This window comes from Nymphaea colorata, chromosome 2 (genome assembly GCF_008831285.2).
Source record: "Nymphaea colorata isolate Beijing-Zhang1983 chromosome 2, ASM883128v2, whole genome shotgun sequence".
Classification (NCBI taxonomy): domain Eukaryota; kingdom Viridiplantae; phylum Streptophyta; class Magnoliopsida; order Nymphaeales; family Nymphaeaceae; genus Nymphaea; species Nymphaea colorata.
Genome location: NC_045139.1, coordinates 32,453,038 through 32,463,651, shown reverse-complemented (window position 1 = coordinate 32,463,651; position 10,614 = coordinate 32,453,038). Strand labels below are relative to the sequence as shown.

The window sequence follows — 10,614 nt, the reverse complement described above, 5'->3', positions numbered from 1 at the left end:
CTTGACCCCCTCCTTCTTTCCCTCCTCCTCCACCTCCCTAAGGCGATGTGCCCGATTCTGAGTTCGTCGGTGGAAACAGAGGAACCGGCGCTGGGCCTTGGAAGCAACCTAGAATGGACTTCCCACGATCCTCAGGGGGGTTGAGCTGGAACTTCTAGGTGGAGCAGTTCTTTGAGTGCCATGGAATCACCGGTGAGCAGAGGGTGGGCCACACCACCATCCACTTTGACGGATCTGTTATCAGGTGGTACTGGTGATGCAGCATGGCAAACCAAAAACACATGGGAACTTGAGTAGGATATGTGAAAGAAGTACCCACATCTGTTCTTGCATTGAGGTACGATCTAAATTTCGAGGACGAAATTTTCTTTAAGGAGGGTAGTATGTAACGCTCGGCTTTTTGCAGGTCGAGTCGGGTCAGGGTCCAGACCCGGACCCGAGCTCCACGCGCATAAGGAGCCCGACGCCGTCCTCTTCTCCCTCGTTTCTCCTTCTCCCTCGTTTCCCCTCTGCGTTTCTCCCTTAGCCACTTCTGCAACTCAGAGAAGAATAGGGTGGTGGGTTGAGCGGTGGCGACGGCAGCGGCGGTAGCATGCGGGTAAGCTCCCTCTCTCACCCTCTTTGTCTGCCTCTCCCCTTCTCTCCTGTGCATCCTTCCCTCTCTGCAGCGCTCTCTCCTTCCACGCACGCTGTCCCTCTCCTCCTTGCTCGAGCTCTCATTCCCTCCTTCTCCCTTCTCGCTCGCCTTTTCCTCCTTCCTCTTCCTTCTTCTCCTCCTCCGTCCTGCGCAGACTCTTCCCTCACCATCTGAACCCTCTCTCTCCGACCGTCTCTCCCCTCTCTGCCCATCTCTCCACTCCGTCTGAACTCCCTTTGGTCGATTTTTGACTCGTTTAGGGCTTTTTGGTCAATGTGCAGCTTGGGGACGCATTTGTTTCCCCACATAGCAACGGGGTGAAGGCGTTGGTGGTGGCGGCATTGAGGGATTCTAGCCGTTTGAGAGCCTTTCAAACCCGTGAGGTGGCTGTCGGAAGGATTACAGCAATCTAGACTCTTGAATTGGGGTGAGCAAGGCCTAATCGAGCCTAGATGATTGAATATTATCTATTTGACACGTATAATTATTGTTTGAGCATGATAGAATTAAGTATTGGTGATTTTGGGATATATATTAGCGACTTTGCTATTTTGGGAAGTTTATGACTATGTTGAGAAGACGATGATCTATGTGTAAGTGTTTTTCTACCATGATGTGTTGATTTTCGAAGCAATAGGGAAGCATGGTAGAGTTTTGATGTGGGTGAGAAGATTATAATCGTTTTGTTGAGCATGTGGCACAAGCTTTTGTCAGTGGGCGTATTGCGGTGTTAGTTGGAGAAGAATATGTAACTTGGGTGTATTTTTTGAGAAGACACTTTAACTATAAAAAGCATTTAAGAATGTGTTAAGGATGGACTGAGCGAAGCATTGAGTTTTGGGGTCCCATGGCAACGTCAAGAAGTTAGGAGAAGGCCTATTGGAAGGCTTGTAGGTCGACACTACCCGTTGACACCATCTTGAGGCGATGATATGTGATTTTGTTTTAATTTGGTTTGACATATTATGATCTGCTGAACTAGTGGCCTAAGCATAGGAGTGGATCGGGTTGTTACAGTGGTATTAGAGCCGGTTCAACATTTGAACTTGAACTTGAGGTTTCAAGCGCGCGGACACATGTGCCTTAAAGGGGTGGATTGTAACACTCTACAAATTTAATCTCGCTTTAAAGATTTTGAAGAATCTTCAAGAGTTTATAAAAATGGTATTAAATAAATAATTGTCATGATTTTCTTTTTTGGGGTTAGAGCTTAAACAGTTAAGGGCAGATTGGAATCCACTAAGCCATGGGTCCGAGCCCAAAAGTGAGATGGGTTGTTACCCCAAAGATTAGAATTATAGAATAGCTGCTGTCACCATAAAACAACAGTTACCATCTTATTTTTTTAACAGGTTAATATAGCAATGGTCTCAATGTCCGCAACTCTGTCCAAGTTACAAATATGGACAACTCTGTCTTTTTCCATGTGCCACCTTGGTTCCGTTACAAGCACAAGAATCAAGGGCATCTTCTGTTCATCTGACGTACCAATCTAAATTTCCAGAGAAGTGAATTTCATTCGAGAATTTCAAGGGAGAGGACAAAGATCGTGTACGAACAAAATGAGAAAAGGGTTTCGGAATAAAGTTATGCAGTTATATTTCAGAACCACAGAAGGGAAAGACTGCCCGAGACAAAATACGACGACAATGTACTCCATGCCTTTGTGGTATACTGAATTGCAGAGAAAATCAGATCTTCTCCCCCTATTGAAAATTCTGTTGAGCACCCTTGAGTGCTAAAAGGGCAGCACCATATGCAGCCTCTGTTTGGGCTGCACGAGCGACAGGCACCCCCAGCACTCGCTCGCGTATCTTTGTCCATTGTGGATTCTTTGAACCACCTCCTGCTGTGAATACCTCCTCCAGCTCTGTTGCTCCAAGTTCTTCAAGCAGTTTATATGCCTTAGCCTAAATGAGAGATACAAATGTAGCCAAAAGCCTCAAAGCCATTAGAATGGATACCCCAATGAAGTGTAGGACAAAGCATGATACGAACCTCAATTCGAGAAATAGATTCAAGAATGCCATGTAAGAATTCCACATCGTCGGTTGGTCGAGGGCTCATCCTGACAAAAGAAACAATTAAGTAATCATGACCAGTTTTAAAGTCATAAGCCATGCAAGGAAAATCAAGAACATTGTAACAAATACCATTCTCTGGTTTTTATCGGTGATGTTTTTCTTAGTTATGAAAACAGCCTCAAGAATATAAAAGAAATTTTGTAAAGTCCCAAAATACAATACATATTTTATGAAAATTTGTTCAGACTAATTTTCTTACAAAAACATTGATCAAAAGCCAAATATTTATTAAGATACTAAAAGAAACATCGAAAACTAAAATATATTCAAAAACATTTTTCTTAAAAAATGTGAAAAACAAGATAAAAATGTGATATTTTCGTTTTGGTATTTATTTTTTCAAAATATTGACACTTTTTTGTCTCTTTTTATTGTTGGCCTTTATTTTTCCGTTTTCTTTCTTTTGTTTTTTATTTGAGAAGATAGACAATATATGTAACAATGTTTTCAAGTTATATGCCTCCTTTTGAGAAGGAAATAATTTATAGGCTTTTGGCAATTAATTTTTCATATGACGTGTTTCAATGCAAAAGAGAGTCAGACAGGCCCACTACAGGAGAAACCCATTTGCATGCAAACTTAAATATGACCAGGTAAAGGGCGTCATGTCTAATCATATCAGATGAGCATATTTGTGTCCAAAGCATTCTGATGCAAACCATTTTGTGCCTAGAAACGGAATATACGTGCAGCCAAAGCATTTTCTGTGAATCTTTCTGCACAAAGAGGGTCCATGTTATACTTAAAACATAAACCATCCGTCGGAAAAAAAAAATTCAAGAAAATTTTCAACATTTAAAAAGATTCGTGGTTGAAAATTTCTCAGAGCCGGCACTTCGGGATAAAAAATTGGAAATAATTCATATATATTTATTTCATAAAGAAAAAATTTCGATTTAAACAGCTTCATGAAAAGCATTCTTTCTAATGGAAGGTTCAGTGTCAAAGACAGTTTGCTAATATAGAGTAACAAAGGCTTTGACCTGTCTTCTAATAGATAGTGCTCTTAAAGTCTTAATAGCAATATCTATACCCATGGAACACAGCCTATTTCAAGCCAAATTAAGAACCGTTATAATGCAAAGATTCTACTCGCACTAAGTCAAACCAGCTTACGTTGAAACAACAGGATAACATTTCAACCTGAAAAGAGACTGGCTTACTGCTTTCTTTGTTGTCCTTAGGACTGCTTACCTACATTAGATCCCTAACCCCAATAACATCCTCATTCCTCAGCTTAAGAGGCTTTGCAATTAGAACTTGCTTTCAAAGACGTGTATTAGCAATAATTCAGATTGTGGTAAAAGTTGCAGATGATTATTTTTCCATTTTCCTTTTCTTACCACAGCTCATCATGTTTGACCAAAATCACTACTTAGCACCTGAGATAGATCCTTAAAATTTTAAGCATTGAGAAGGTGAAGCAACTAATAAAGTGTCATCAGGTTGTCAGTAGACATTTCAAAAACAAATACATAAATAAATAGATAAAAAGAAAATAGCTATATGGATGAGATAAAGTATTGCAATCAATACCTGGGCTCCAACTTTGCATCTGCAACAGGAAATCTTTCACCAACTGAAGTCAGAGGATAGTAATCAAGAGAAGAAGGTTTCAAGGGATCAATTTTTTCACTTAGTTCTTCTAGCTTCTTGTCTGTAAATAATTTTCTAAGAACAGCTCCCCCGGTGTTAGAAGCACCACCAACAAGCCACATATCATCAAGCCTGTGGCTGTAGACACCAAAGCGTGCATCATCAATGCGAGAAGTGCTTAGAAGCTTGATTGCCAGTGTTGAACCCAAAGATGTAACCTAACGATGAAAGAGAAAAACTAAGATGATAATCCAGGAAAAAAAACTTGAAGGGGAGCAAAATCCAAATAAGGAAAACACACAGCTTTCCCAGGCTCTGCAACACGGGCAGCAAGAAAAGCTGCTATGCTGTCTGTGGTGCCAGTACAAACAATACAGTCTCTTGACAGACCTGCATGCATTTCCTTCAATTATATTTCTAAATTGAGCAGTGATTGAAACTTATATCCTTTGCATACAGCAATAGTGGTAAAATTCCGTTTTGCAAAAAATTGTCCAAGAGAATATTTACCATATGATTTTAACTTTTAATTGAGGAATCAAAATTTAACTAGGGGCAAGAGAAAGTGCGAAACACTGGAAAAAAACAGGGAATTCCATTTAACTACAGAATCAGAAGTTCCATGGGCTATGGTGCTAGGTGGCTAGGGTTACAAGATCATTAGAGCTTGCTCTGTTGAAGCTTTTGCTTCCGAGGGAAAATACCGCAGAAGTTGACTACAGAAGTTCATCTTCACAGACAGATACATGGTAGATTTCCTGGAGGACAGTTTAACTTCATAGAAGCTTTCATCTGTTGGATAGGTATACAGCCCTCAAAAATCCTATCTATATCATGAAATATTCAATGGGTAAAGCTCAAAAGTGCAGAAGGTTAATGTAACGAAATGAAGAAGAACCGCAAAATTGAACTGCAAACAAATCTTAGTTCCTGTTGTGGAAAATATTCAAAATTACTCGTTAAATTAGGCTGAATCCTCCCCCAGTTGATCAAATAGGGTAGTGCAGGAGGGCCACCAAGGACAGTTGCTTTACTAAGATGCATGAGTCATTAGGAAAGATCATGCTCAGTAAGTCCACGCCTCATCTTTCAACTAATTTAGTATTCATATCAATTTAATTAGAAAAGATAGGGTTGACATAAATAATAATAATAATAATAATGACAACAACTATTCTGTTAATAGCAATGGCATTGGGTCAATGACAAAGTCGGCGAAGATAAAGTCTATACCCTATAAATTTTCAAGGAGGCAAATTCAAACTACAGGATTCATCTGAAAAAATATTGATGGGCATAATCAATCAGGAACGTGGCAAAGGAAGAAAAGGGACATAAATAAAATCTTGACATTTTATATATCAAATCATGAAAGCTGCTCCATCTTATTCAGTTGAACATCAGGAAGCAGCATTCCTTGGAGAAACTCCATAGAGGAAGAGAATGAGACCATGCTGACTGAACAACAGAGCCAGACAAATGATAAACGTTAGCAGACACATAAAAACCTAACAGGTTTGAGAAAGAAAACATGCATACCCAAGCTTACCAAATCTCAATCTGACATCTTCCTTTATGAAAGCGACTGGAGTTCCTGGAGCTCTGACAGTGGGCAACATATATGAATATGGCTGTGAAAGCAGCCATGATGGATAGGCCTCAGATTCGGGATCATAACCAACCTGCCCAGAAACAGAAGTCACCAGAACACTCAAATAAGAAATGAGAGATTCATGTTTACAGGTGAACAAAAAATATTACATTGAAGGATTTGGTCTCAGTCATCAAAGATAGTATGTAACCGTGAACCAGATACAATCTCCCCAAATTCAAGGTTGCATCTCAACAGGAGCGACGTTCATCATTAAACAATTGTACAAATTATGAAGACAACAAAAGAAACATCCTACCTTTAGGGCATTGTTGTAATCAGATACACCTAGCTTTCCATGTAAATGCCACAGAAGCCAGTCGGCTTGATGCATTAATATGGAGGATTTTCTTTTTGGGATACCTGCAGCCCACCATGAAACAAGCTTGGCAAGGGTAGAAGAACCAGAGCACACTGTATGATTTTTAGGAGCTATGGAACAAACAACTGGCAAAGCATCAGGAAAGCTTTCATTGTACAGGAATGGTCTGCACAGAGGCTCCCCAGTCTCACTGCATTTGAAAAAAATCATTTGGGGAAAAAAGGACGTAATTATGAGAAACACAATGAAGAATAATTAGGGTACTGATAGAACTTGAAATCCGACCTGTCAATTATCATTGTGGTTGCAGATGTCCCATCAACTGATATGGAAGAAACACGGGAACAAAGGGTCTGTGGTATATCTTCAAGAATTTTGAAAAGTACATTCTTCCAGGAAGTTGCCCAATCTATTTCGCTATGGACCTGTCTAGATGTGTAGGCAAAAGATTAACATGGTGAAAGCAAAGATTGGCTAGAGTGCATAATGCATATTGCCTATACAAAGTTTAGAAGGATTGTTTTTTCCTTCATACCTTGAAAGACTTTGGATTCAAGTGCAAAGAGGAGGAGGTATCTAATTAGAAATACTCATGTTTTGTCATGAATCAACAACGAAAATGCAGAACATGGATGTAAATTTCTCAATTTGAGAAAGAATATGAAACATTGACATTCATGTAACTGTTTGAGTAATAAAGCTTGTAGCTGTTATGATAGAGTAGGTGAAGTCTCTTAGTAGTCAAGAAGCATTGGTCAGAAGAAGCGGGCTAGGAAAGGAAATCAAAAGCACTTCTGGCTAGAAAGAGTTACCAAGGTTAGAAAAAGAACCTCTACAGCATACGGTAACAATATCTTCCTTCCCTCCATCAGTAAATATATCCACTAATAAGCACATGCATGTGTTTAAATAAAGGGACGGACCCAAAATTACCAGGGTTTAAGTTTTCTAAGAGTTTTCAGAATCTAAGGACATAAAAACAGAAACTAAAATATTTTCTCAACTACAAAACAATATTGTAGAAAATGTTGGTATCTGTTGAACATGGTGTCCATAAGTGAAGGTGTACAATGCCATGTGAATAAGCAAAAGTACCAGAAGACAGTAACTAACATAATATGCCAAGGCTAAGCATAGCATGCCCTTACGATGATGGATTTGAATATTCTCTTTTTCCCTCAGCATAAAGTTTTCCATGCTTGTCAATGAGAGCAAACCGAGCACCAGATGTACCAAAATCCATTCCAAGAAAAAGCTGTCCAGTGTCTTGAATACCAGCTTCCTTTTCAGCTTTACACAACATTATCCCTGTGCTTTTCCTGGTTATGAAGTTGCACAAATTTCTTTGCCTTGAAGAGCAGCACCCTGTAATAATTTTAACGAAGAAACATCAGAGTATGAAGATTAGTTAAATGAGAATTTTACGTCCAATTTGCAGTGGACATATCCAATCATAAAAACAAGCAATATCCATTTCAGAAAATTTCTGTAATACATTTTATAGGAAAAAGTCTAGACAGCAAAATGATTTAAAGAATTCACCATAAAATATATAGTACTACAGTGATCAAAGAAGGCTTAAAGAAAATGAAGCCTTTTCACTGGTGTTAAATAGAAGAGACGGGACACTTTTGGTTTGCTGCATGGTCATGATACTGCAGATGGGCACATGAAGACAGCTTTGCTGTGGCATGAATAATTACAAACAATTGGAACCATTACCACCCTCACTAAAGAGACGATGATATAAAGAACATAGGTCCTCATGAACAAAGTGCTGGAAAGTCCAGCTTTTAAGAGACGATCATCAAAAGTTGGCGAACGGAAACAGATAAAGAAAATTAAGGTGAATGAAGAAGGTCGATTTGGGGAATGAGGAACATAAACTAAAGTATCCACATTGTGGGAAGGCCGAGCAAGCAGTCAAGCACATACAGCTTGCAGGAAAAGACTGACAGAACATAGTGATGTCGCCCTTCTAAGGAAAAGAACTGAGCTTTTCTCACGATGAGGGAAAACACCACTTTCTTTGGACGTGCTGAACTGACTTAACAACGTGATGTATGTTTATCATGTCCTATTTTGGTAGTCGCTCTGTCTAAAAGCTCAGCTATTCCTCTCTTTCCATATATGACACAGGAAGCCTTCTCCATAGCTAGGCCTTGAGGCAACAGACGCATGCCACAATATTAACTCTTCTTCTTCTTTTTTTCTCTCTCTCTCTTCAACTTAGAGAGTTCAAACCAATCCATCTGGCCAGGTACGGATAGCCCTTTTGGCCAACTGAATGAGGAGATGATTGAATTTACCAATCACAAAGTAATAATTTGTCCAAGTAACTCCTCGTCCAAGTCGTATCATGTCCAACAATGTATGGAATTTTTCTGCTTACGGCCTACGTGCCACTGGACACCTTTAGTTAACTATGGCGCATCCATTAATTGATTTATTGTCTAACAACCATGTCCTTGAGAAGGGATAATACATGGTTAACTTTCTCGTTAACTTCCGGTACTAAACGTCTTTAGTTGTTATGCAGCTCCCCAGTCTATATTTAGTAGCATGAACTTATATTCGATTTTGCTGATACAATTGAAGGTATATCTAAGCATCTGAATCTAATGTATGTTAACAGTGGTAACATATATGCTTGGAAGACCGGTAAACACTACAGGACCTTCTTTCAAGGTTCGGGGTAGTGTACTCCACATTCTCTCTAACCTCTAGATTAACATCGAATGAGACGCAGAGTCCGAGGAATTTGCAATACTAGAGAAGCTAATCCAAAAATATGAAAGCCACCCAATATTGAAATCCTTCAAATTCTTTGAGCAATTGACGCTAGAAGACCAGGGAGCAGCAATTCTTGAGCATGACAGACAAGCAGAGAGTATTGGAAGCAGGTACCGTTTGTAACGAGCGACGGTGGACGAGGAGCCGGCAGATTGCGGAGCGACGGCCCGGCACAAGCCATCGTGGGCAAGTGAGAGGAGGGGAACAAGGATAAGGAAGATTCTCATGATGCAGAGCCGGTTTTATTGAGTGAAAACAACAAAAAGGCGTGGATGTGGCGTGGTTTTACCATTAAACTTGGGAAAAGTTTTACGAGACGATCGATCGACTTTTCCCGCATGTTCGCTTTCAAAATCCGTGGCATCGCCCAGCTTCTTGCAAATTGTTGCGGAAATAAATTTTCAAGAAGACTGCCAATAACTTGGTGATATAGCACGAAGACGGTCAAATCTGTACAAAAATCACACGGCCATCCTTTTTTCTTGCTTCTACTGCAAATGGCTAAATGTAAAATTGGAAAGAGCAGCTTATCTTTTGTTTTTTGGTTGATGAGAAAGCTCGATTCTCCGGATAACTTGCAAGCAACTGGTGGCGAGTCTGGGACATGCAATAGCCATCAGATGCTGCCGGAAGAATTATAAACAAGGAAAATTGAAATATGTTGGCTGCGGTTAAATGTTTAAATTTAGTGATTAAATGCAGTATAAAAACACTAATATTTTCAGTATTTTTAGCGGTGGTTTTTAAATATTTTATCATCTAACAACATCTGGCGGCCAACTGATTTTAATTCCTTTAGTGAACACATCTTCAACGTATGCAACTCACGGTTTCTGATTTTTTTTTTTTTAGGTATGCAAGAATCCGACTAAAAACTCAGATTTTTTTACTTGACTTATTCAATATTAACTTATTAAGACATTCAAGTCAAATATTTGAGGAATCAAATATTAAAGTTTAACCATCTAACAACTATTCGGTCCCTACCAACATTGACTTTTTCGGATATGTATGTGTATGTATACGTCTATAGTTTATTTTGCAGCCTATGTAATGAGAATGTGAATGTATACATACATATATGGTCTATATTATTAAAAATATTGTGAATTTTGTATGCTTGTTCGATAGTAATCAATGCCATTATATATTGTTCTCTTATGTGCAAGTTGAAATGCCCACAAGGAATGACAAATTGAGATTAAGCTTTTGTAATTAACATTGAAATCAAGTTCAATACTTAGACCTAAAGTTGAGATAAAGACTCAAATGCAACAACACACGTTTCTTTAAGCATATTGTGGCATGTGGCGAAAGGAATTAAAAATAAATTCACACATAAAATAATGAACAAATAAAATGATTAAAGCACATTCTGCTTGCTATATAAATACCTTGGTTTATAGTTTATTTGAATGCAAACAGATAATATGAGTTAATATATCCACAATCCACGTGTAGGCAGTTGCCCACATAGTTTCACAAAATTTAATTACTTATATATTTGTTGCCGCCAATCATTTGCGCATTT

General features: G+C 38.9%; 1 protein-coding gene across 2 annotated transcripts; it reads right to left on the bottom strand.

The window, feature by feature from the left end:
* Positions 1-2,134: 2,134 nt before the first annotated feature.
* On the bottom strand, positions 2,135-9,442 carry LOC116247006 (D-ribulose kinase). 2 transcript variants are annotated; one of them, XM_031618948.2, is made up of 9 exons: positions 9,198-9,442; positions 7,439-7,655; positions 6,576-6,719; positions 6,228-6,480; positions 5,867-5,999; positions 4,619-4,707; positions 4,258-4,535; positions 2,636-2,705; positions 2,135-2,547 (listed from the first exon to the last, which is right to left on the bottom strand). In XM_031618948.2, the coding sequence occupies exons 1-9, from the start codon at positions 9,262-9,264 to the stop codon at positions 2,344-2,346; spliced, it is 1,455 nt and encodes a 484-aa protein (XP_031474808.1). In that variant the 5' UTR covers positions 9,265-9,442; the 3' UTR covers positions 2,135-2,343. The 2 variants fall into 2 exon arrangements, with proteins under 2 accessions (XP_031474808.1, XP_031474809.1); XM_031618949.2 differs by lacking the exon at positions 9,198-9,442 and having other exon boundaries at positions 6,576-6,715; positions 7,404-7,627.
* Between the last annotated feature and the right edge of the window lie 1,172 nt (positions 9,443-10,614).